Source organism: Schistocerca serialis, chromosome 2 (genome assembly GCF_023864345.2).
Source record: "Schistocerca serialis cubense isolate TAMUIC-IGC-003099 chromosome 2, iqSchSeri2.2, whole genome shotgun sequence".
Lineage (NCBI taxonomy): Eukaryota > Metazoa > Arthropoda > Insecta > Orthoptera > Acrididae > Schistocerca > Schistocerca serialis.
The window spans coordinates 1159044841-1159072284 of NC_064639.1; the positions used below are offsets into that span (position 1 = coordinate 1159044841).

The 27444-nt window shown below is 42.9% G+C and overlaps 1 protein-coding gene across 1 annotated transcript; it reads right to left on the reverse strand.

Moving 5' to 3' along the window:
* Window positions 1-3419: 3419 nt before the first annotated feature.
* Window positions 3420-27225, reverse strand: LOC126456731 (uncharacterized). Its single transcript, XM_050092475.1, has 4 exons — window positions 27042-27225; window positions 19648-19787; window positions 12404-12503; window positions 3420-5287 (listed from the first exon to the last, which is right to left on the reverse strand). Exons 1-4 carry the CDS (start codon window positions 27196-27198, stop codon window positions 5145-5147), a joined length of 540 nt encoding a protein of 179 aa, XP_049948432.1. The 5' UTR covers window positions 27199-27225; the 3' UTR covers window positions 3420-5144.
* Between the last annotated feature and the right edge of the window lie 219 nt (window positions 27226-27444).

A 27444-nucleotide genomic window follows, 5' to 3' on the forward strand; every position in this document is an offset into this window, starting at 1 on the left:
TCCATGGCGTAGAGATGGGAAGCGATGGGTGTGGGCCATGCCGGCCTAGGCAGGGCATATCCACCTCCTGTACCCAGTCTCCCAAGGAGGTCGATACCACTGGATCTCGAGAGGCAGACGTAGTCGTGGATGCATTTCGGGGGGCGGGGCTTCGGTGATCTCCAACATCCCCACAGTGCGCGGACCCACCGACAGTGGGAGGAGAGAACGAACCGTGTGTTGGGACGTTACTATCGCATGGGTACGGATCGGTTTATCGGCTGACGCACCTCCTCATCCATCGTTGCTTCCTCGGGCCTTTCTGCTGCGTCGGCCGTTGTGCACCGTTTCTTGTGTTGCTTCGGCGACTTCTGTTTACGCTGTCTCGCCTCTGTGTTCGGCGCAGGGCAGAGGGTGGACGCGCCATCCTGTTCTTCAACTTCCACCGCACCGTCGGCTTGTCGTTGTAGCGGTGCGCCTGGGCTGGACGAGAGGGCAACAGACGCTGGAAGACGCTGGGGGCTACTCAGGAACTGTTGCAGAGGCCTCCGACGCTTGCACCAATACAGAAGGGTCGTCATAGACAGCTGGCGTCCCCCGTCTCGCCGTAGCAACATACTTAATCGGCGTAGAGGTCGCTATCGACGGTCCAATCTAATCGGACGAGGGCGTCTGCACGAGACGGTATTGCAGGCCTTCGGTATTCACGTGTCCTACCTGTCCACATCCGGAGCAGGTCCTCGGCTGACCATCATGAATAATTATCGCCCGGCAACCAGCGATCGTGAGATACCAAGGCATATGGCGGTGCAATTCAATATGGACCTGCCGCACCCCCTTAAGGACATGGTAACTTTCGAGGGTCTCCCATTTTTCGGCCTTATGGCCGAGGACTGTGCCATAGCGTCGAAGAGCAAGGGTGACCAAATCGGCTGGAACTTCAAATGGTAGCTGAAACACGCCTACATTTTGTATTCTCAGTCCAGCGCGTTCGAGCACTACCACACTCACGTTCCTGTCAGAATGGCAGAACCTATAGCCCTCTGTCTAGCGTCTGAGAAGTTTGTCTCACACCTCATCGTCAGCGAACTTAAGGTAGACAACACTGGAGACGATATATAAATGGATATCCAGCAGCTCTTTCCGGTCAACATGTATCACGTCGCGTAAAAATCTCTCTACTTTGTGGGCCTTGGGTCTAGAGCACGTAGTGTCAAACTGCAGCTTGATCGTGGCTTTCCGATACTAAAGAGCCATCGGTTGTCAGGAACGTAACTACAACACTAAACGCTAGCGCGGTGGCGCGGCAAACAACACCACACCTAGAAACGCGACACAGAGCGGCCGCGACGTACAGCACCGCTCCACAGCCCAAGGCCGACTGACCATCTGAGCTACCCCAGCACGGCTCAAGACCCGTCCTCGCAGCTTCAAGTCCGCCAGTACCTCGTGTCCCACCTTCCAAACTTCACAGGAGCTCTTCTGCGAACCTAACAGAACTAGCACTCCCGGAGGAAAGGATATTGCGGAGACATGGCTTAGCCACAGCCTGGGGGATATTTCCGGAATGAGATTTTCACTCTGTAGCGGAGTGTGCGCTGATATGAAACTTCCTGGCGATTAAGACTGCGTGCCAGACCGAGACTCGAACTCGAGACCTTTGTCTTCCAGGAGCAAGCATACATTTTTAAGTCAATAACGGCGTGGAAGGTTTGTCCTTTCAGCAACATGTGCGTTGCTAAAATCAGACTACAGCACAACTTGTTTCTTTCAGTAGCCTCAATTAGACTTGTCACAAGAAAACCTCTTTGCAGTAGAAAACATAATGTTTTATGCACTCTGCTGTTGCACATAGTACAATCTGTCTTTTAAAAACCCTCTCCCGGTTGGACCACGTTAGACATTACTTCGAGGCAGGCCGTAGTTCCAAGAAACTCACTAAGGTAAATGAGCAATGTTCCATTAAGCAGAACGACCCCACACCGCCGCAAGCAATACGGATCTCAGTTTCATAATTTTAAGTAACTGATATTAAGTACTGTTAAAACATTATTTTTTGTATTCCTTCAGCCAGTTCAGAGTACGAGCTGTGTAAGTAAAGTAATGAGACTGATAGCGTTGTGTTGGGTGCTGCCACACCAGTGATCCCTGACGTGGACGGGAAGGTGAACACGCGATGCAACATCAGTCTACGTTAAACCGCGCTAGTGTTACACTCGTTGTCTGTAGCACTTTTTTGTGAAGAACTCTTTAACACGAATTGCAATGGTGTGAGATTAGATTTTACTTCAGACTTGGACACAGAACAAGGGAAACGTTTGCAAAACCTTTCCTACGGAGACATTGCTTTGTCAAGAGCGCAGGCGTTTAGTAGTTTCAGGCATTCGTAGAGAGAAGGCAGTGAACTGGGGATGAACTTCGTAGTGGAAGGCCCCCGCTTTCGAGGACTTATGTAAACGCCGACAGAGTCCGGGATCTTGTGCGTGCAGGTCATCAGTCAGAATGATTGGGGTCGAGATGAATTCGAGTAACACCACAGTTCGCCAGATATCGAACAATTAATTACGGATGGGAAAAATCTGCTCAAAATTGGTTCTGAGAAACCTCACACAGGACCAACAGGACACGAGAAGAGACGGGTGCATTGACTTTTTGAAATCGAATTGAACCCCCCCCCCCCCCCACCTTTTCCCATTTTTTTTAAAATCTGTCATCAGCGGTGACGAGATTAAGGTGTTTGGGTACAAACCGGAAACCACGCTCCAGTCCACGGAATGGCACATTCCAATCTCTCCGAGGCTAAAGAAAAGCAAGAATGTAGCCAGGGAATCGTTCACAAGGAGTTTGTGCTTCAAGGCCAAGGGATTAATCAACATGTTTACCGAGAGGTTCTGGAAGACTCTTTCAGTCATGCGTGTGTAATCAAACATCAAAAACAATTTTGTGTTGCATTATGGCAATGCGCCTAGTCACAAAGCGATTTCAGTAAGCAGTTTTTGGGCCATATGGACATTTCTGTGGTTCCACAGCCTTCTTTTTCACCCGAGTTGAGTCCTTGTGACTTTTTTATCTTTCCGAGATCGAAAACACGCCTCAAGGGACGTCGGTTTGGGACCCTGCACAATGTTCAAAAGGCTGTAACAGATCAGCTGTAGATTATTCCAGTATCCGAGTTCCAGCACTGTTATGAGGAGAGAACAAGCGTCTCCGACGCTGTGTGGCTCCTCAAGGTAAGTACGGTGAGGGGAATAAAGTTCTACTGTATCGTTATCGGAAACAAAGCAGGTGGAAAAAATCACTCTCATTATTTTGTTTACATACCTCATGTCTCCCGTCATCTTGTTAACTCCACGGTTCTTTGAGTCCATTATGTTTCTGTAAAACATAAACTTTCAGAATTCTACAGCTTCAATTGGCGCTTTGCAAACTGTGTTTTAATATGCATTCGACTAGTCATTATACATTGGTGAATAATGATGTACATTGTTGTTTACAAGTTGTTACACGTTATCACTTCCTATTTTCATATATACTTGCTTTCCAGTACTCTTTTGATCAACGTTATCTAAGTGTTCAACATTGAAACAATACTGCATGAAAAATTTCTCTGTAACTGCACAATTACCTGCTTAGATTATTCTTTAACAAAGCAAAATCTGTGAACAGTGCATGAAGTGAACTGTTACAAAGTTTAATAAATTTCAGTTCATTACTCACATGTTATATATTGTAGTTCATCATTCTTGTATTAATGTCAGTATTATTTATTTAAACGTGTGTACTGCTATGTTTTGAATCATGTAACTACAACATATAATACATCTTTCAAGTGATACAATAACAGTAACGAAGCACAAACATTCCTGTCGGAGGAACAACCGCTACTGAGCACTGTAGCAGAGGTTGAAAATACCGCTTCAGTTGTATGGTTCTTTTTATTTAGAACACGGCCGGTTTCTGGCTCTTTTGTGTGTTATACTGGAAATAAACAAGAGACCGGAGCTAATAATAGTTTTTACGCGCAGCAGTGCACTTAAAAAAGCAAAAATGTATTCCTTGTAACATTTTAGAAACTATTATTTAGGTGGCCCTTAATTAGGATTAGCGAATGTACGGCATACAAGTGTCTCCTATAGTGAGATCTGCAAGGTCCACCCACATTATTTTACATGGCTGTAAAATTTCCTCTTTTAGTAGGAGTTTGCTTGTTTTTCATTTTTTATCCTGTGACTATGGCGCATTGTTGTGTGTCATTATCGGTATCCATACTAATTTAAAATTTACCTGTCTTTCATGATGTAAGATTTGTCTCAGGTCTTAACTTATGTAAACTTTGTTTAGTCGTCGACTTTTAGTTAGCGGGTTTAAAATTGATCCTACTTTTAATGTGTCCCTTTAGTGCTTTGCTGCTAGCTATTAGGTGGTATAGCAGTTTTCGACAGTGTCGAGTGTAAGGTTTTGCTACCTTCCATTTTGTATAATGACGAGACGGTTTTTAATAGTCACGGCACATGTTCATGTTGTTTTAACTCATGGCTGTGGCGCGTTGTTCGGCGTCGCCTACATATCCCCAGTAAATTAAAAACTTGCATGCCACTCGCGGAAAGGGAAAAATTTTCATTGTGTTTTACGGTTTATACATAAATTTTATGTCGCCGGATTCTAGTCGGTTTTACTACAGTTCCGTTCTGCCCAGTTCAGTACGTTCGTTTACCACTCATAATGTACTTTAAACGTTTTTCATGCAACATTCTATGTAATGATTTTTTTGTCACTTTGAATGTGAATCACTAATTCAAATTGTGAACGGCTAGGCATTCTTCTTCCTGTCAACAGACGGCGCAAAGTGTAAGTGTCCCTGTGTTCACTGCATATTTCTTTACCCTGGCAGTCGTCCGTAGTGTTATCTGGTGTCACTTCACCATTCACTTATGTTTTACAGGACCTACCCCGACCGCTGGTTTCCAAAATGTTATATAGAACTACGTTTTAGCTTTTTTTATGTGTACTACTGCTTGTGAAAGCTATTATTATCTCCGGTCTCTTGTTTATTCTCAGTGTAACACCTGATACTGGGCATGTAAGAGTCCGAAACCGGTCGTGTTCCAAATAAAAAGAACCCTACAACTGAAACGGTATTTTCAACCTCTGCAGTACCTAAACAATTAAACAGAGTTAATATGATTATCAGTGACCTTTTCATAGAAAAACATGATGTCTTCTGGATACACGTCCCCATCATGCATTTTCACAACAACACTCTTCAAATTTTCTCCGGCAGCCAAAAAATAGTTTCTCTTCCGTAAACCTAAAAACAAAAGCATTATGCAAGAATTTAAAACAATCTTAAGATGAATATCTCTAAGAATACCAAAGGTCGTTAAAACGTTAAGTCTCTTCAAAGCTACTTAACAACATACAATTTGAGAATCCTGAAAACACTAAATGTTATTGGTGGTAAAAATGATTTTCAATTTATGATTAACACGTAACTTTTGTGAAGGTTCCTCACAATTAAAATCGGTCATGCGCAAATGCTGTTAATATAGTTACTTCTTATTACTTAACAATATTCCTAGATTCCAGAAAAAGATGCCAATGAACAAAAGTGTAATGTGTAACTCGGCGATGGCTGAAGTGTATCATTACATTTATAATTCAGTTTGACAGTCTTCTTCATTTATATTTCCTAGCCTCTAAAGTACTTTTTTCTGGTAGGCATCCAACTTCTCCTTCTTTGGTCTTCAACCGTCAGACAGTGTAGCAACACCATGCTTTTCTTCCCTTCAGCGTTTCTTTTGAGAGCAGTATAGGTGGTGCAGCTCGTATTCTCCGAGATCTGGTTGACATACTCCAGTTTCAGTCTGCCTGTCGTGTTTTCCCCTCTACAGTCCCTTCAGTGGCACCATCATGTCTCAGTAGATGGCAGCCACGTGGCTCTTCAGTGCGGGATAAGCTGGCACGGTTTCTCTTCCTCCACTCTATGGAGCACATCTTCATTTGGTACCCTATCTACCCAGGTAATCTTCAGCGTTCTGCAGTAGCACGGCAGGCCGAAGTCTATTATTTTGTGTTTTTCTGCTTCTCCGAGTGCCCATGTTTCACTCCTGTACAGCAGCACACAGCAAACAATGGCCTTTAAGGCGACTTTCCTGAGATTTTAGTCTGTGCAGCTGGATGTCAAAAGGCTTCTTCTTTTGTTGAAAGCAGCCTTTACCTGGTAGCTTTGACTTGCAAGAGTCTTCTTTGGTTTTCCATCTGATGTAATTTTACTCCCTAAGTAGGCGAAGGATGGCCTCCAGTCGCTCATTGTTAAGTGAGCACTGAACAGCGGTTTTCTTCTACTCATCGCTAAGATTTTTGCGCTAGCTGTATTAATTTTCACAATTTAGCGGGATATGAGGGTGTTTTCTATGTGGGGCTGCACTGCTTCTAGTTGTTCCGTGTCTTCACTTAACAATGCAATATTATCAGCAAATCTCAACATGTCTGTTTTCTTACTACGGACATTAGTTACTTCTGTAGCCCCTAGTTTCTCTCTGACTTAATCTATTGCCTTCTGAATGTATCCAGTGAATAAGGCAGGAGGGTACGGGTAACCCTGTCGCACACCTTTCGTTTTGATATTCTCCATATCTTATCACATCCACCTCTTCTCTATACAGACTCTGCACTGTTCTTCTGTCCTTATGCTTTATGCCACTCTCTCTCAGCCTCTCAAAATCTCTCGCCATGCTTTTACTAAGTCAACGAAGGGAATATATATGTTATGGGTCTACTTTATTATCTCAATAATTACTCGTAAGCCGAGTATCGCTTCTCGTGTATCCGCACCTCTTCTCAAATGAAACTCGTCGTCCAGGATCACTGCATCTATCCCGCCTTGGATCCACCACAGAATGATGGAGGTCAAAACCTTGGAGGAGGTGTTACCATACTGAGAGTCGTACTGGGTCATATCTGTTTGCATACTGGCACTGTCGTACATTTTTTTAAAGTCTGTTGTGAGCTCTGTGGTTTCGTATATAACGTGAACGAGGTGGAGGAGTTCGTCATGTAGCTGTTGTCTCCAGCAGCCTTGACGAGTTCTGTTGGTATATCATCAACTCCAGCGGCTTTCGCAGGGTTTTGATGCCTGACTGTCAGGTCGAACTCATAGCACAAAATATACTCACCCTTGCCTTTGGGATCGACTTTCCCAGTGTTCTTCAGTTTCAGAACTTCGTTACTTCCCATATACAGTTTTTCTGCTGTCTTTCTGTTCATATAATACCACTCTATTTTCCCTTTGAACTGCATTGCTTTTCATTTATCTATTTCTAAAGAACTATTTAAGTGATTAATATGCACATTAACCTTCTGTAACTTGAACGTTTCATTAAATCCTTTACTTTGGCCCTCCAAAAATTGTTGTTTAGCCGTTCTTGACTCTCGATTGATTACATTTCTCAACGCTCTATATTGCCTTTGTCCTTCCTCGTTGTTGTTTCAGCAGACGCCTTAAATTTATTATTGTCATTATTCTTAATGTAACCCATTCTTGTTTATACTTAAACTTTTGTCTGCTGACTACTTCATTTACTGCTTGTTGGATATTGCTTTTCAAGGACTCCGAGTTTTCTTCAATATTTCTGTTGTTGTCCATAACTCTATGCACGTTTACTTACAAAACTGTAATTTATAATTTTGATAAAGTAATAAGCTGTGCAAAAGCAATGTAAAATTACTAAAGATGTGTCTTCTGAGAACCCCTTACTTTGATCTTATAGTCTTATGAGAAGCACGTTGACATAGCATGAGAGACAAGAACATTTTTCATATAAACTATGTACTACTGAAGAACAGAGTGCAACAAATTTTATGAAAACAGATACAGGAAATAATGCTGGGTAGACAAACATTTAGAAATATTTGAAACTTATAACTTATCAGCCAGAATTGCTATAAATTACGAAAATACGTGACATCCATAGCAGCCATCAGCCTTTGCTGGTGAAGCACCAGGAGACTAGCGTGTAGCATATTTAACTTTTTTGTTTGTTTCCGCACCTTAATTCATAAATTCTTTGCATGTTTCTGTGTACTTGTAAAATTTAATTCTTAAATTCATTGTGTACTTTTGTATTTCAGAGGTACAGTATCGCATTTTAATACCGCTAACGTGTACATTCGCGCAGTCTATAGCGCAGCAGCCATTTGTTTGTTTGCTTTGGACGGCCTGTGATCTCTGATCACACCTCATTCAGCTGGCAGTCTCCATTGATGAAGCACGAGGAGACTTGCAAGTCACACGTTTAGTTCTTCCTCTTTGTTTTTTTTTTTTTTTTTTTAATTTGTAGTGCCAGGATGTATTATGTGTGTGCCTGCTGTGTGCGGACGCAGGAGAATGTGGCCACAGTTCGCAAATAGCTGAAGGCGCTTATGAACATGGCCAGCCGTCTGCAGGCTGCTGCCTCGGAGTGTGGCGGCAGCGGAGAAACTGGTGCATCGCATGGGACACCTCAAGTGTTGCTCGTTTCGCCCACTGGCTGTGCTGCCGAGGCATCTTCCAGCATACCCGACGTGGGGGATCACGCGCACTGCAGAATGTGTGGCGGGTTGTTAGCGGTCGCGTCGCCCGAGGTGGAGAATCAATGTGAAGGCTGATAGTCTGGCACCGCCCATTCACTTTGTGAGTGGACAGGTGGCCGCTCCTTCAGCAGGGTCCCTGCAGGCACACAGGGGGGAGGGTGGGGGGTTACTAGTTATCTGGAGCTCCAGTGTTGGGCTCTTTGCGGAACCCCTTAGGGAAACAGTGTCCAGAGGCGGAAAGAGTGCCAATGTGGTGTGTCTGCTGGGCGGGCTTCATCTGAGAAGTGGACCTGCCTGCTGCAGTCGCGAGTGCAGGATGCGAAACAAGCAGACAAGCTTCAACTGTCAAAATTTTAGCAGTCGAAGTATTCGTTCCAAAGTTTCTGAACTTACTGCCCTCCAGGGAGGTTGTCGCACTTAAATTACTCTCGGATCCGGGAGCTGGCTGAAACCTGAATAGAAAGTTCCAAAATATTTAGCAACATAGTCTAGGTAAGAGTATGGTCAGCACTACAGACAGATGGTAAAAGATGTTGCCTTAGTTCTTTCACAGCCCAAAATAGGGAGCATCTGTCCTTCATGCAATGTCCATAAGGCATTAGTTTACTTTGAATTCTTGACTTAGATACACAAGAAGAGACAAGAATGCAGCTTGTGCATCGCGATTTTGGGATGTGTTTCACTGTAGCCACCCCAAAGGTCCCACATGTGTCACGCCGTGGCGTCTAAATATATGCAGAAATCATAGTCATTTGTAAACAACTGGGTAACACGCTATAAATTGGTTAGAAACGTGGATGACTTTGAAGAACGTGGCTCAATCGGTAAAGTGACCCCAAAAGTGGAAAAAATTATTATTAACCTTTTTTTCGGAAAACCTACTCTTAACACTGTGTCAAACGCAAGCAGAATTCACTTTGAAACAGCTCTCAACGCAAATTCGACGCATTTGGAGGTCTCCCACGTGAATATGCGGAAAACTTGGTTTCAAGCATGGCTCGGAAATGCAAGCAGTAGCGGGTGACTGGACGTAGTATTAATTGATATTACATATTTGGTTTGTTAATATATGATGCATATGTATGTTTTAGTTTGTTGTCAAATACATTTTTCTACTGATTAACCTAACAACGATCTTACTTAACTGGCTGTGTATCGTAAAGACATATCAGACGCCACAGGAGGGGGACTGTTCATTGCTGTCTATCGAGGTCAAAATTGAGTCTGACTGTGAAACTATTTGGACTTGAGCAGCACGTCTAGGTGAACTCAGGTTGTTCCACAAAATTTCGGGCGAACTGCCGGATGTTTGCAACTTCCTGCCACAATATTTCGACGCAGCGTCTTCTGGCCATCTTCAGGTGATACTGGCGAAAACTCCCTGAGTTCCGGTATCTTCCACCCTCCTGCAAAAATTTCGTCGCTGTTGGGATATGTCAGACGCGACGTAGAGCTGCTCAAGGCAGGTGTTTACAGGATTCCGTCTGAATGCGGCAAATCTTATATAGGGCAAACGACGCGAACTGCGCAGGATTGCACTGTAGAAGATCAGCGGCATACTCGCCTCCTTCAGCCTTTTAAGTCTACCATCGCCGAACACTGTATTTCCACTGGTCATGCCATGAATTACAATGAGACAAAAATTTTGGCCCATACGTCTAACTTTTGGGGTTCTATTATTAATGAATCCATGAAAATACGGCTGTATGACAATGAGTCTCTTATTAATCGTGACGGCGGTTACCAAGTGAATTCGGCATGAAATCCAGTCGTCGAAGAATTTCGTGTCCTCCGTAGCCATCGTAGCTCTGTGATGGAACCGCGGCAAGACAATCGAATTGATATCGATGCGGCGAGTTTTCACCACGGAAGGCGCGCGGCGCAGCAGAATCGAACGCGCTCAAGTAGCGCACACGCAACGCCAAGTGAGTCCACCACGCATGTCCTGGAGGGCCCTTAAATACCAGAGTTATCGCCAGTATCACCTGAAGATGGCCAGAAGACTCTGCGCCGAAATATTGTGGCAGGAAGTTGCAAACATCCGGCAGTTCGCCCGAAATTTTATGGAACAATATGTACGCCGGGAAAATTTTAAATCTGAACTCAGATTAATTATCGGATGTTCTTACCAGCCAGCTGATTCTACCGGAACCGTTGTAGAATCATTCAGAGAAAGTATAACGGACATCTCCTGATCATGCATTATTAATTGGAGGCGACTTTACTATGCCGAGTGACGTCTGCGGATTCCTTGCAGAAGGTATGGACAGAAAGCCTTGTGAAGCACAGAGCACGTATTCCAAAAACTGTCTTGAACAACTGGTTAGACAACCCACACGAAATGGAAATATTTTAGATCGTGTAACCAGAGGCAAACTTGACGTTGTCAGCTGTGTCAGTATAGAGACACGGTTTAGTGATCATGATGTCTTCACAGCGACGATGGTTACTAAAGTTAATAAATCTGTCAAGAAAGCACATTCCACACTCCTAGATTTCCGTAAAGCATTTGACACGGTGCCACCACACTGCTGACTGTTAAGAAAGGTACGAGCATACGGAATATACAAGCATTCAGAATGTGTTTCCAGATATGTAAGAGGCTAGAAGACTTCCTGAGTAACAGAACCCAGTACGTTCTCGTCGACGGCCGGTATTCGTCGGATACAATGGTATCATTAGGAGTGCCGCAGGGACGTGTCACAGGACCACTTGTTTTCTGTGACAGACGCAGGGAGCGGCAACCCGCGGCTGTATGCTGAAGACGCTGTGGTGTGCGGAAAGGTGTTATTGTTGAGTGACTGTAGGAGGATGCGAGATGACTTGGACAAAATATGTAGCTGGTGTGATGAATGGCAGCCTTCTCTAAATATAGAACAATGCAAGTTAATTCAGATGCGTAGGAAAAACAATAGAGTGATGTTCGAATACAGCATTAGTGGCGTACTATTTGACACAGTCACGACGATTAAGTATCTGAGTGTAGTGTTGCGAAGTGATGTGAAATGGAACGAGTACGGAAGGACGATAGAAGGGAAAGCGAATGCTTGACTTCCGTTTATTGGGAGAATTTTAGGAAGGAAGTGTAGCTCATCTACGAAGGAGACCACGTATAGAACACTAGTGCGATCCATTCCTGAATACTGCTCGAGTGTTTTCGATACCCACGAGATCGGATTAAACCAAGACATCGAAACAATTCAGGTTACCGGTAGGTTCAATCAGCACACAAGTATTACGAAGATGTTTTGTGAATTCTGATGCGAGTCCCTGGAGGGGCTACTGACAAAATTTAGAGAACCATCTTTTGAGGCTGACTGCATAACGATTCTGCTGCCGCCAAAATACATTTCGTTTTAAGGATCACGAAGATAACATAAGAGAAATTAGAGCTCGTCGGAGGCGTGTAGATAGTCATTTTTCCCTCGTTCTACCGGCGAGAGGAAGAGGAAAGGAAATGAGAACTGGAGGTACTGTGTACCCTCCGCCATACATCAAACGGCTTGCGGAGAATCTTTCTACATGTAGATGTAGAATAATGAAGTTCTCTTTTATTTACAAGTGTGGAAATATACATTCATATGTTTGCGTTGTTCTCATAAAAGGAAATGACAGTGAACGTTGTTAATTTTCTATTTAAAATGAAAGTATTGATACAGAGGTAGCATTCATTTCTCCACATTTAATTCATCCATGAAACTGTCACTGTTTTCTTCGTAAAACAATATGTGGTGCCTGTTTCTTGGCGTATCACTTAATGTAAGGCTGTGATGCACAGTCACATTCAAAACTGTTGTGCAGCACAGCATATTAGTTCCAAAAGAATTGCTGCTGACCTAAACAATCGACTTACCATTCATTCCCTCTAACAATATCCTTGTGGCGTCCCCTTCAGGGAATTTTATGTAGAAGAACCTGTTGTCAGCTTCCTTTAATTCCTCAGGAGAACGGGGCTGTAAATTGAAATCTATATACAAAACCAATCTCCTTGACGCCAAGATTAAGTACACAGTATATGAACTACAAATAACCTGCAAAATTAAATACTAATATTATTCATTTCAGTAACTTGCCATTTATATTCACAATTTCACAATATTATTTTCCCTGCTTACAAGCACAAAAACATAATCGTATGTACATGAGATTAAATGTGCTGTGGCTTCCAGCAACATCAGTCGTTCCCTCTCGCTGTGCATTGCTGTTCCTTTCACTTTATGATTAGGCCTACTGTGTTGTTCATTTCTGACTTTTGGATACTTTTCTTTTTCTTTATTGTGATTTTATTTCCCTGCCCCATGTGGGCAGGGGAGGCCTCGCAACGCCACAGTCCACCGCTCTTCAGCCAATTGGCTTTACAAAAACAGGGAAGGGGAATTACATAAAAAGGGGGGCATAAAAAACACAGTAAATGGAGATCATAGGAGTTAAAATATACACTAAAGTGAGGACATGCACTGGGGGATAGTTAAAAAGTTGACACAAAAGTTAAAAGAGCACAGCTGGCAATTCAAAGTGCATTTTAAAAAAATAACACTGGAGGCAAACACAAGTTAAAAGTCAGTTACAGGATAAAAATCACACAGAGCACGAAAAACCACTGGAAACGACAGAGCATACATGAAGAAAAAAAAAACCGCTGGTAAGGACCTGCCGAGCGACTGGAGGCTGGAGAGGAGGGAAAGAGAGAGGAGGAAGGTGCGATGGGGAGGGGGGGGGGCACTGGGGGGGGGGAGGAAGAGGAAAAAAAGGGGGCAGGAGACACACCAAGGGGCAGGAGAAGGGCAGGGCAGGAGATGAAGAAGGAACACAAGGCAGGAGGGAGTGCAGAGACACTGAAGGGGAGCATGGGGGAAGGTAGGGGTGTAGGAGGGGGAAGGGAGGGGGAAGAGAGGGAGCCCTGAGGAGGAGGCAGGAGGAAGGTGGGGCTAGAATTGGTAGGAGGGGTAGATGTCAGTGCGAAGTTCATCATGTGGAAAGGGTAGTAGCTGGAAGTTGTGTTGGGAAAGGAGGTGGAGGGTGTGGAGATGGACAAAGGGTGGGACACAATGGTCAAGGTGCGGCAACGGGCAGGGGGTGGAGAGGAATGGGGAAACCATGGGGTGGGAAAGATCGAGTCGGTGGGCAATATACAGGGTGTGGACGTGTTCAAGGAAAAGGAGAAGGTGGGGGAAAGGGATGAGGTCATAGAGGATGCGCGTGGGGGATGAAAGGCGGATACAAAAGGCGAGGCAGAGTGCATGGCACTTGAGGATTTGGAGGGCGTTATAGAACCTGGGAGGGGCGCAATTCCAATCAAAACTGGCATAACAAAGGATGGGGCAGATCAAGGATTTGTAGGTGTGAAGGATGGTGGAAGGATGCAGTCCCCATGTCCGGCCGGACAAGAGTTTCAGGAGGCGGAGTCTGTGGTGAGCTTTGTGTTGGATTGTAAGGAGATGGGGAGTCCGTGCGAGATGACGGGCGAGGGTGAGGCCAAGGTATTTGAGGGTAGGAGCGAACTGGATAGGACGGCCATAACTGGTGAGGTAGAAATCATATTTTGGACACACGCAATCATAGATATACAGCTCTTCTTTGTATGCTCAATTAACGAGTATGGAATATCAAAGCCGTCTTTTCAGCGCTTTCAAGAATTAATACATGGAAAGGAGCACTGTTCTACAATTTACCAGAAGAGTTATTACAGGTGATGTTTTCAAACCATTAGTAATACAAGGATGTTACAATATATCAGACCTGATAAATTCTTAGATTAGCTCGATCGAGAACATACAGGAAATTCCTGTTACAGACTTCTAGGACTTATAGACGAGACAGCATGCGTAATATTTTGAATAGAAATTCATGTGCGGAAGCGTACCGTTTCCGTGCTACAGCCATTTGAAAACATGTTTGCTAGGTAGGTATACAACATGTTGGTGGTGAATGGTTACATCGTATCGGCTGATACAGCTCGCGCAGGATACGGTGGCCCGGCCCGTGCACAGTGACCAGGCTTGGTCGAAAGCGCTGGGCGAGTTCATCCGCTTGTTCAGAAGGCGACGCCGATAAGGGTTTTCCCACCTTTCGGCCGGTCGAGGTGCGCACGCTGCAATCTTTCTCAAACGATTTTACAGAAACTATTTGGTAAAAAAAATAATTTTTGCTTTGCTTGTAACTTTATGTGTCAGGTTCATGATGATTTCAAATCATTTCGTTAATGGACATAATTATTGTGAAATTTATGTGAAACTAAGACACTGCGCGAAGTTCGGAAAAGTGTACGGTGAAAAATAGAGGTCGCTGTGATTTTGCGTTTGGTGCATATACTTTACATGTGGCAAGGGCCTTATCGACCATACGCCTGCTCTAAGAGCCTCTTCCACTTCTGCCTGTCCAATGCGCTGTTTGTCCAGTTGCTGCTGCTGTTAATCCTCATTGTGTCCTCCCGAATGTTATCCCGCCATCTGATTCTGGGTCTCCCTCTTCTTCTCGTTCCATCTATTGTTCTGCTGAATGCCATTCTAGGTAATTTATTCTCTGTCATTCTTGCTATATGGCCTGCCCAATTCAACCTTCTCCTCTTGAGCACTTCGACGATGTTACGGTGTTTGTACAGCGCTCTTAATTCTTCATTTCTTCTTATTCTCCATTCCATGTTATTTTCGTCGTATACAGGTCCAAAAATTTTCCTTAGTACTTTTCTTTCGAATATTAACAGTTTTTCTTCATCTTTCTTTCTAAATATTAATGTTTCACATCCATATAACATCACAGGTATAATGGTCGATTCATATAAGCGGATTTGAAGTTACTGCTAAGTGATCTTTTTCTTAGAATTTTGATGAAACTAAAAAGTGTCTTGTTTGCTGTTGATAAACGGGTGTCTATTTCTATATTACATATTGAATTTTTCTTTAGACTTGGTAGAGGTATCTATCTGTCACCAATCACAAGAAAATTGATCTGATGTAGCACATTCATTGACTATCGCGCCGCGCGAGCGATAAAGCCAGAGTGAAATATCCATAATATTCAAAAGTGGTTCTGAGCACTATGGGACGTAACTGCTGAGGCCATCAGTCGGCTAGAACTTAGAACTAATTAAACGTAACTAACCTAAGGACATCACACACATCCACGCCCGAGGCAGGATTCGAACCTGCAACCGTAGCGGTCGTGCAGTTCCAGACTGTAGCGCCTAGAACCACAACATTCCTCATATTTCATAAACGGTTTCAGATATCGAAACGAGATTTTGGCAAATGATAGCATGCAAAGAGGAGAGTATTTTACCGTATCGTTATTATGTCAAACTTCATTATCTACCACGTTACTCTAATTGGGTTTTGGAATATATGTTAAGACATTACACTTTTATTTTTTTTTTTTTTTTTTTTTTTTTTTTTTTACTGAGGATGTGCTTTCCCATAAGCTACTGACTTTACCTTTCCTCAGTTCCTCACTTAATAAACTTAATAAACCACTGTTTCAGAATTCTTTCGCAGTCGCGTCTGCACGACATGTTAGTGAGGTGAGCCTGTAAACTCCCCTGTGTTTTCGCAAAAGAAGCAAATTTTAACATGGCAACCAAAGAAATGTGTAGATTTTAATCAAAATTCGCCACTCATGGCGCTTCTCTGAAAGTTACAAATGGTTAACAATCCATCCGAGAATAAGTCGCTGCGTTTTCGGCGGAATTCTTTTTATATACTGGCGAAAGCAGAGGTCACAGTAGATCTTTTTGAATGATTACCATGCATGTGTGGACGTGAAGGGGACTCACTTAATATTTTAAAAAAAATTGAGCGTAGGGTTCGTTTTAGAACGGCACTTTCCCCTCCAGCGTTCAGCATTTCCCCTACAGCGCTCTGAGCGACCCCCCACTATCGCTCTCTCCCCATTCTTCCCCAGCCGACTGCACATCTAGCGGCCAAGGCATTTTGCGCGCACTTTATCATTTGATGTGAATGCTAACTCTCTGACCTGGTTCGACACTCAGTGACGTATCTGTCAGTGTTAGAGCAGCATGGCTGAGTACGCGTTAGCAGAGTACACCGACATGATCCTTCTTAATGGCGAAGCTTACGGTCTTTGAAGAGCTGCTCGTTGCCTTCTTTATCACGATGGTTCTCCACAACGTTCGACTCCATTGTAGTACATCCTTTTCGCCACAATTACGTAACAGCTTCGAACAGGGTCCCTCCTTCGTCAGCAGCCGTGACTGTGGTGCTCCAAGGAGACACCACACGCCCGAACTGGAAGACGCCGTACTGCATCAGGCTGAAGACAACCCGTCAACGAGTATAGGAGCAATTTCTTTGGCTATTAATTAGTCGAAGTGTAAAATAATTGATGTACTGGGTCACGCCTAATCAGTAACTTGTAAAACTGGTCGCTTTACCAAAATATTTTCAAATGGTCGTGGCACAGAAACGGTACGTTGCCGAACATGACTTCTAACTCAAAATATTATCTATTTACTCCCCTCTACAACACCTAGAAGTTCATAACAGGGACTTCCTAACACGTTGTATATTTATACTCTATGGCTAACACACAACACACAGGTTATAGTGCTCCTTGCGGCGACTGGTGTTAACTGGACCGCTATTTCCACAGTGGTTAGAACATTAAGAGCAGTCCAACGAGTTAAAACAAAGCTCGCCAATTCCTGGTTTTGATTAAGTCCGCAGACACCAATGGATCCTAATAATTTCTATTTTTATACATTAAAAATACTAGTATATCCTTCTGGTGGAATTTCGTGAGAAAGCTGCCACCCTAAGGGTAATGCCTCAAGTTTGCCTGATTTGTGGAAGCTTTAAGGTGAGAGTAGTTGCCTCTTTTGCTCCAACTCTTGCAAAACGTGGTCCCCACAGCAGCGCTCGATGTTTTTTTCTGCTTTTTTCATTGGCTTTGTCAACAGCTTTGAATGCAACATTTTTTCAACATATGATTCATTTGCAGAGCTATCCAGTTATTTTAAATTGACACGGCTGACGTTGGCACACATATGGTTGTGCATCTTGAGGTAATTAAAAGCGACTTGCATGATTTTTCATCGAATGTCGAACTTCCACTCCGTATTAATCTAAGGCAACACTTGTTCGACCACGATGATGTCAGCACCCATAGGACTGCTTGGCCATTGCTCGAATACATCCTCCATGATTTATGGAAAGTGACAATTTTGCTTTGTTTGAAATACTCAATGGCACTTTATGATGTTGATAAAGGCGTGGAATAATGTCGGAAGATGTTGTTCTGTGAATGACAAGTCAGTGAAGACAAAAGGTATATATTCCAGTCCCATTTTATTGCACTATGCTCGAGAAGGAGTGCTATGACCGATCAATGATTCACAGTGTCTTGCGCATAATTTTCCGCCGTCATTGACAAACATATTGTTATCTCCCAGCAACTTACGGATCTTACTGTTATCTGCACGCCATAACAAAAGATCTGGGAACATTCGGCAATAGCAAACGCAACAAGATTGGGTGGGGAAGTGTCAGTGCCTGCAAAGAACTTTCTCGCCACTATTTCAGGTAATTCCGCTCTCCTGTACGATATTTTCCGTTCTCGGTCTTTCTCACACGCTTCGTAGTCGGCCATATTTGGGCACCTCAGGTGATGCTTGAGACATTCTACAGTCGAATTTTAATTTTCCCTCAAATCAAGTTTCTCTCAATTGCCCTGATTTCTTTCAAGCAGTTAAACTCTTTTATGCACTACTAGACACCTCAGTGATCAGTTTGATACCTCATTTGCCAGTTTCCCACTCTTCCTTTGTCTATGAAAATTCGGAAAAAAAACTTTCCCTTGTATCACTGTTTAAGAGTTTCTAAATTACACCCTTTACATTAAATGAAATAAACCCTTGTTTGAGAAACTGGACATCAGTCTGGTCAGTTTGAGACTACATTTGTCCATTTTCTGCTTTTCTTTTGCATATGAAAATTCAGACAAGAAACTGTCTAGTAATTTACATGGAGTTTTCTTTACATTCGGACATTTGATCAAAAATGGGTACCACACAAAAAAGTACTACAGTTAAGAACTAGATCACATTATACTTACTAATAATAACACAACTATAAAATCAATACTGGAAGACAGTGCAGTTAAGGGGGGTAGGACGTGAAATGGGCCGACTTGGAGCAGGAGAGGCACCACAGGACATTTTAATTTCCACTCTCTATACTTTTACAAATAAATTCATAAAACTTTGTTAGCATGACTAGGAAGGATTCAGGATTCACACTCATAGCAGTGGAAGTTCAAAGACACGAAAAAATAATATTATTTAAATGTGAAATTTCATGATTTTTTTTCACTTACTGTTGGCTGCCTTTGTTGCTATAGGTACACTTTTCTTCATAAGTAAAAGAGATTCTTCGATGAATTTTGCGCAGCATACAAACCGTACTTACAGGTGTTTGAAACTCTAGAATTTCCCAAATCTGTTAAAAACTGTGGTAAAAATTGAGATAAGTAACTATAAAATTCGAGTTTTCTCTAAACACAAAGTTTAAAACGTAACAGCCCATTCATTTTTTCCATAGATTAAATACATTCTAGAGTTTCATACACCTGTAAGTATGGTTTGTAAGCTATGAAAAATTCATCGAAGAATCTCTCTTACTTATGAAGAAAAGTGTACCTATAGCAACAAATGTAGCCAACAGTAAGGGCAAAAAAAAAAAAAAAAAAAAAAAAAAAAAAAATATTCAGATTTAAAAAATATTACTTTTTCGTGTTTTTGAATTTCCACTGCTATGAGTGTGAATCCTGAATCATGCCTGGTCATGCTGACAAAGTTTTATGAACTTATTTGTATAAGTATAGACAGTGAAAATTAAAATGTCCTGTGGTGCCTCTCCTTCTCGAAGTCGGCCCGTTTGACGTCCTACGCCCCTTAAATTGCAGAGTTGCTATTATTTTCATGGCACTGAGTGGCAGCTCAGTTACGCACAGTTCTATTAACAGAGAATAATTCTTCAATACTGTAAAAAAGTTGCTCTTTTAATTTACAGTGTTTAATGCCATATTTTAATTGGCTGTATCTATTATAAACTGGACTGGCTTAAAACCAGATACAGGTGATCTTACCGTCTCATATGGATCATCTTTAAGATTTAGTCTGTATTTCTTGTCCATGCTTATATATTTCTGGGTAGCTTCATGTCTTGGTAGAACAAGCTGGGTGTCTTCAATGTCAGCTGTTCTATAGAAATAAAATTTGAATGTAACTGAAATGTGAAAAAAGAAAAAGAATTCAGTCTCAAATTAGTGAAATAATCATGGAAATTTGTCACTCTTGAAAATGGATGTAAGTAAGCCACTTAAAATGTTGAGACAATGTGGCATTAATGTAATGACACCGTGACTCTTCAGCTTTATCCATTTTACTGCAATGTCAAATTTTGAAAATTATTTAAATCAAATTCAACCACAGTATCTAATAATCCTGGTCACATACTGAAACGGACGTCTCAGGAAAAGTTTAATTACGAATTGTAGCGTAAAACGCAAAATGAGTAAAAAATGCTTCACTTATTCTATAAGCTATAACACTAATTGTCTTAGCCCTATATATGAGGCTGTAAGGTTCCTGCCATAGTGTCACACTTCGCTGATAATTATTCTTCTCCTTGTCGATAAAGCATTGTTTCAACACTAGTATTATTTAATAATCGGTTGTGTGAGGTTCATTAAACACAATGGACTTAGATAACACTCAATAGTTTACTATATCATTTGTCAAAAGGTATTACTGAATGAAACGTCTTTCGTGCATGCTTCAACACTGGATAGCATTTCCTATGTGCAAATTACTATTCAATGTTCTTCCAACATGCGACCGTAAAACTCGGTTCACTACTTGGACTTCACATTAACAACTGCCATGAGCGTTCAAAAACAGGCAACCGTAAAACTCATTGTAGAGCCCAGAGCTGTTACACTTCACAGCGATTGTATTTTTCCCCCGTACTAATCGAGCTGCAGCAACAGTTACCTCAAAAGCTTGAGCACTGCAAAAAAACACTTCAGATACACAGCCAGTCACCCAGATATGGGTTTTCCGGGTTTTCTTAAGTCACTTAGTGCCATGGCGTTCCCTCTGAAAGCGATACGGCCGATTTCCTCCCCCAGTTCGACTGTGTTCCACATGTAATGACCTCATCTACTAACCGTAGTAGTGTTGTGCTTGCCTGTAGTGCCAGCTTTGTCCTAACACCACCATCTTTTTTCTGCTACAGGGTCTTCAATGTAAACAATAATTTATAATTTTTAAAAATTTTTTCCATGCTCTTTACTGAGAAGTTGTGTGCCATTTTTCAAGCAGACCTGTATTTACTTGCCTTAGCTCACAAGTGGTGAGTCGGAAAGACAAAAATCCAATGAATTCACACGCAAATGGTTACATTACGGAAATTTTAATGTGCTGCTTCATCGAAACAAAGCACATAGTTCATATAATGCACCAAACGTTGAGTAGTGAACCAAGACAAGTTGTAACTTTGGAAACCCCTCGTGTGTGTGAGTAAAGTTTGTTGCATAAAAACTAATTGTGATACAGACGCACCCGTGAGACCCAATGCTGGAATAAATGTACGTAACGAAATGATTAGTGCTATGAAAGTTCGTAGCTCTAGCAGTGATCCTTAAGGTGGGGAATATGCGTTTTATCATTGAAAAATACACACATCTATCCCAGAACTCCTGAAGATAGACGTTGACTATGGGTATGGTACCACAGACACAGTCCCTTTGGCTGTTCAGAGACGTCACTAAATCCGCTCAAAGATGTAAACAACCATGCATGAGCAGCGCCTATTAGATGGTGGGGGGGGGGGGGAGTTCGACAGCCGATCAGTTCCAGTCATTCCACCCACCAGAAAGGAGGTAGTTCAATCATGCCTAGACGGTGAATACCGCGTTTTGATCGCGACCGAATTGTTACTTTGTGCCAGGAAGGGCTCTCAACAAGGGAAGTGTCCAGGCATCTCAGAGTGAAATAAAGCGATGTTTTTCGAAGATGGAGGAGATATGGAGAGGCAGGAACTGTCGATGACATGCCTCGCTCAGGCCGCCCAAGGGCTATTGCTGCAGCGGATGACCGCTACCTACAGATTGTGGCTCGGAGTAACCCTGACAGCAACGCCATCATGTTGAACAATGCTTTTCGTTCAGCCACATGACGTCGTGTTACGACTAAAAGCGTGCGCAATAGGCTGCACGATGCACAACTTCACCCCCGACGTCCATGGCGAGGTCCATCTTTGCAACCGCTACACCATGCAGGGCGGTACAGATGGGCCCAACAACATTCCCAATGGACCGCTCAGGATTGGCATGAGTGTCGCATATGCCTTCAACCAGACAATCGTCAGAGACGTGTTTGGAGGCAACCCGGTCAGGCTGAACGCCTTAGACGCACTGTACAGCGAGTGCAGCAAGGTGGAGGTTCCCTGCTGTTTTGGGGTGGCATTATGTGGGGCCGACGTACGCCGCTGGTGGTCATGGAAGGCGCCGTAACGGCTGTACGATACGTGAATGTCATCCTCCGACCGACAGTGCAACCATATCGGCAGCATATTGGCGAGGCATTCGTCTTCATGGACGACAATTCGCGTCCCCATCGTACACATCTTGTGTATGACCTCCTTCAGGATAACGACATCGCTCGACTAGGGTGGCCAGCATGATCTCCAGACATGAACCCCATCGACCATGCCTTGGATGGATTGAAAAGGGCTATTTATGGACGACGTGACCCACCAACCACTCTGAGGAATCTACACCGTATCGCCTTTGAGGAGTGGAACAATCTGGACCAACAGTGCCTTGATGAACTTGTGGATAGTATGCCACGAGGAAAACAGGCATGCGTCAATGAAAGAGGACGTGCTACTGGGTATTAGAGGTACCGATGTGTACAGCAGTCTGGACCACCACCTCTGAAGGTCTCGCAGTATGGTGGTACAACAGCAACGTGTGATTTAGCTGAGCAATAAAAAGGGCGGAAATGATGTTTATGTTGCTCCCTATTCTAATTTTCTGTACAGGTTCCGGAACTCTCGGAACCGAGGTGATGCAAAACTTTTTTTGATGTGTTTATTAGATATGACCAGGGAGAAACTATCTACTCGAATCAAAGACATGATTTAAGTGAAACCTTAAGTTTATTACAAAAAGTCACGAGAATGAACAAGCATCTCAATAAGTCATGAAATTACGAACATGGAATATTAACTACGAGATGTAGGTAAGCGAACTATCGGTTGGCAAAGTTACTTGGTAGGCGTCGGTTTTAGCTCATGATCATATACCTGAGTTCGTGAAGGTTAACTCGACCTAGCTACACATCTGTCAGAGTGATTGTCAGTAAAATTATTGGGTGTATGTGAGTGCATTTTAAGCAAAACACCCTGAGGAAGGCCATTTGCAACAGCGGCAGAAACCTGGAATAATTTTACATATTGAAAATACAGACACATACCCAGAAGAATTTTATTGACGGTGACAACTGACCGGGAAGCCTGCTCTTGTAATTACGATGATTATTTGTCTGACTGGAGAAACCGAGAAGCCCACGCAACTGAGCGTGCACTGGCGAACGTGGGAAATTAAATCTGAACACGATTCTGAATTTCTAGTTCATATGGAGCAATTGACAGGAATGGGGGAAATAAATACAGTAGAAGAAAAATGGATAGCTTTGAGGGATGAAGTAGTGATGGCAGCAGAGGATCAAGTAGGTAAAAAGACGAGGGCTAGTAGAAATCCTTGGGTAACAGAAGAAATATTGAATTTAATTGATGAAAGGAGAAAATATAAAAATGCAGTAAGTGAAACAGGCAAAAAGGAATACAAACGTCTCAAAAATGAGATCGACAGGAAGTGCAAAATGGCTAAGCAGGGATGGCTAGAGGACAAATGTAAGGATGTAGAGGCCTATCTCACTAGGGGTAAGATAGATACCGCCTACAGGAAAATTAAAGAGACCTTTGGAGATAAGAGAACGACTTGTATGAATATCAAGAGCTCAGATGGAAACCCAGTTCTAAGCAAAGAGGGGAAAGCAGAAAGGTGGAAGGAGTATATAGAGGGTCTATACAAGGGCGATGTACTTGAGGACAATATTATGGAAATGGAAGAGGATGTAGATGAAGATGAAATGGGAGATATGATACTGCGTGAAGAGTTTGACAGAGCACTGAAAGACCTGAGTCGAAACAAGGCCCCCGGAGTAGACAATATTCCATTGGAACTACTGACGGCCTTGGGAGAGCCAGTCCTGACAAAACTCTACCATCTGGTGAGCAAGATGTATGAAACAGGCGAAATACCCTCAGACTTCAAGAAGAATATAATAATTCCAATCCCAAAGAAAGCAGGTGTTGACAGATGTGAAAATTACCGAACTATCAGCTTAATAAGTCACAGCTGCAAAATACTAACACGAATTCTATACAGACGAATGGAAAAACTAGTAGAAGCCAACCTCGGGGAAGATCAGTTTGGATTCCGTAGAAACACTGGAACACGTGAGGCAATACTGACCTTACGACTTATCTTAGAAGAAAGATTAAGGAAAGGCAAACCTACGTTTCTAGCATTTGTAGACTTAGAGAAAGCTTTTGACAATGTTGACTGGAATACTCTCTTTCAAATTCTAAAGGTGGCAGGGGTAAAATACAGGGAGCGAAAGGCTATTTACAATTTGTACAGAAACCAGATGGCAGTTATAAGAGTCGAGGGACATGAAAGGGAAGCAGTGGTTGGGAAGGGAGTAAGACAGGGTTGTAGCCTCTCCCCGATGTTGTTCAATCTGTATATTGAGCAAGCAGTAAAGGAAACAAAAGAAAAATTCGGAGTAGGTATTAAAATTCATGGAGAAGAAATAAAAGCTTTGAGGTTCGCCGATGACATTGTAATTATGTCAGAGACAGCAAAGGACTTGGAAGAGCAGTTGAATGGAATGGACAGTGTCTTGAAAGGAGGATATAAGATGAACATCAACAAAAGCAAAACAAGGATAATGGAATGTAGTCTAATTAAGTCGGGTGATGCTGAGGGAATTAGATTAGGAAATGAGGCACTTAAAGTAGTAAAGGAGTTTTGCTATTTGGGGAGCAAAATAACTGATGATGGTCGAAGTAGAGAGGATATAAAATGTAGGCTGGCAATGGCAAGGAAAGCGTTTCTGAAGAAGAGAAATTTGTTAACATCCAGTATTGATTTAAGTGTCAGGAAGTCATTTCTGAAAGTATTCGTATGGAGTGTAGCCATGTATGGAAGTGAAACATGGACGATAAATAGTTTGGACAAGAAGAGAATAGAAGCTTTCGAAATGTGGTGCTACAGAAGAATGCTGAAGATTAGATGGGTAGATCACATAACTAATGAGGAAGTATTGAATAGGATTGGGGAGAAGAGAAGTTTGTGGCACAACTTGACCAGAAGAAGGGATCGGTTGGTAGGACATGTTCTGAGGCATCAAGGGATCACCAATTTAGTATTGGAGGGCAGCGTGGAGGGTAAAAATCGTAGAGGGAGACCAAGAGATGAATACACTGAGCAGATTCAGAAGGATGTAGGTTGCAGTAGGTACTGGGAGATGAAAAAGCTTGCACAGGATAGAGTAGCATGGAGAGCTGCATCAAACCAGTCTCAGGACTGAAGTCCACAACAACAACAACAACAGACGGGTGTTGACGCTTCTTTTTGTTGTACCTATATAGACCTGTTTCAGGAAGGTGATCATGAAATAAAGTTTAGTGAGACGACCGTCATAGCAAAGACGTCGCATTGTTATGCGCGAATGTACAGAGAGGCTATTGAGATTGCCAAACACTGCAATAATTTCAGTAGAAAAGATGAAGGTATTAAGCTGGGTAAGATATGGATGTCAACATTGCAGCAACAGCGTGACAATCGATTAATTTCAATTGAGAAAGTTGGCAATATCAGAGATCATAGCACAGCCGACGTCACGTGATTGACAGCGGCGCCCTGTGGATGGCTTATATATACGGCGCTCACTCGCGCAGTTCGCCGCTTGTCCTCAGAGGATGCCTTCCGCAGTCGTAGGCTAAACGTCAGGGGAGAGTTTTACGTATGGACCACGGCATCTCAGCCCGGAAGTGGTAAGTGATGACAACACCTGCTCTGAAAGCCTTCATTCTATGATCAATAAATTATGGTCAGAGTCCACATGTGTCCCTGAAATGTCTTACAATTTAAAACCTGGTTCCTAAATCTCTGTCTTACCATTATATGATCTATCTGAAATCTTCCAGTGTCTCCAGGCCTCGTCCCCGTATACAGCCTTCTTTTATGATTCTTGAACCAAGTGTTAGCTATGATTAAGTTATGCTCTTTGCAAAATTCTACCAGGCAGCTTCCCCTTTCATTTCTTGTCCCCATTCCATACTCAGCTACTACTTTTCTTTCTCTTCCTTTTAGTCCCCAATGAGTATTTAATTTTCGTCTCCCCTCACTACCTGAAAGATTTCTTTTATCTCATCATACATTTGTTCAATCTCTTCGTCATCTGCGGAGCTAGGTGGCATATAAACTTGTACTACTTTGGTAGGCGTGGGCTTCGTGTCTATCTTGGCTACAATAATGCGTCCACTATGCTGTTCGTAGTAGCTTACCTGCGCTCCTATTTTTTTATTCATTATTAAACCTAATCCTGTATTACCCCTACTTGACTTTGTATTTATAACTCTGTATTCACCTGACCAGAAGTCTTGTTCCTCCTGACACCGAACTTCACTGATTCACACTATATCTAACTTTAACCTATTCATTTCCCTTTTTAAATTTTCCAACGTACCTGCCCGATTAAGAGATCTGACATTCCACGCTCCGATCCGTAGAACGCCAGTTTTCTTTCTCCTGATAACGATATCCTCTTGAGTAGTCCTCTCCCAGGGATCAGAATGAGAGACTATTTTACCTCCAGAATATTTTACCCAAGAGGACGCCATCATCATTTAACCATACAGTAAAGTATACCCTCGGGAAAAGTTACGGCTGTAGTTTCCCCTTGCTTTCAGCCGTTCGCAGTACCAGCACAGCAAGGCCGTTTTGGTTATTGTTACAAGGCCATATCAGCCAATCATCCAGACTGTTGCCCCTGCAACTATCGAAAAGGCTGCTGCCCCTCTTCAGGAACCACACGTTTGTCTGGCCTCTAAAGAGATACCCTTCCGTTGTGGTTGCACTTATGGTACGGCCATCTGTATCGCTGAGGCACGCAAGCCTCCCTACCAACGGCAAGGTCCGTGGTTCATGTACGTATAACTGTGCTAAAAACGAGATTGGGCAACAGAACTAACAGAAGAGTTATTTATGTTTTGCAAAATCAGACGGAAGCCAAGTCTATAGTTTGAATATTATAAATTTTAACATTCATTCCAAATCTTGAACGTCACCCAAAATTCATTTTATACTGGATTAACGCTGAAACTTAAGGTTTTCGCACATACCCTCGTCGTCCTCGAGCACGTGCAGCGGTTTTGCCTCCAGGACGTGTTTCGAGCCCACGGAGCGGACGCACACGTAGTGTTCCGTCTTGACGTTCTTGAGCCTCACAGCCTCACTCCTTTCGAACTGGACTTCGGCAAACTGACTCGTGGCCGACATACCTGTAGTGCTCAACACGGGACAGCCACTGCGTTCAAATGATTTAAGGCTGTCCATCTATCACTCGGATGCATCGCTTCCTGCAGGACATCCTCATTCCGCTTCCTTCCAAGGGAAACCGTGATGTAATGTGTGTGCGGTTGGCTGTACTCGGAGGAATTACTTCGCCACACACTTCTTCTCTTTTAAGCTACGAAACGCCAGGGAGTCGAGGGGTTGTTACCTCTTATTACAGAACTTGACATG

Bases quoted from the DNA above. Each gene is read 5' to 3' on its own strand.
- LOC126456731 (XM_050092475.1), bottom strand. From the start codon at position 27,198: ATGTCGGCCACGAGTCAGTTTGCCGAAGTCCAGTTCGAAAGGAGTGAG. The intron at 19,788-27,041 runs GTATGTGCGAAA...TTCACATTTCAG, and splicing joins CGTGCTCGAGGACGACGAGG to TTACATTCAAATTTTATTTC. The intron at 12,504-19,647 runs GTAAGATCACCT...TTCAATTTACAG, and splicing joins AAGATGATCCATATGAGACG to CCCCGTTCTCCTGAGGAATT.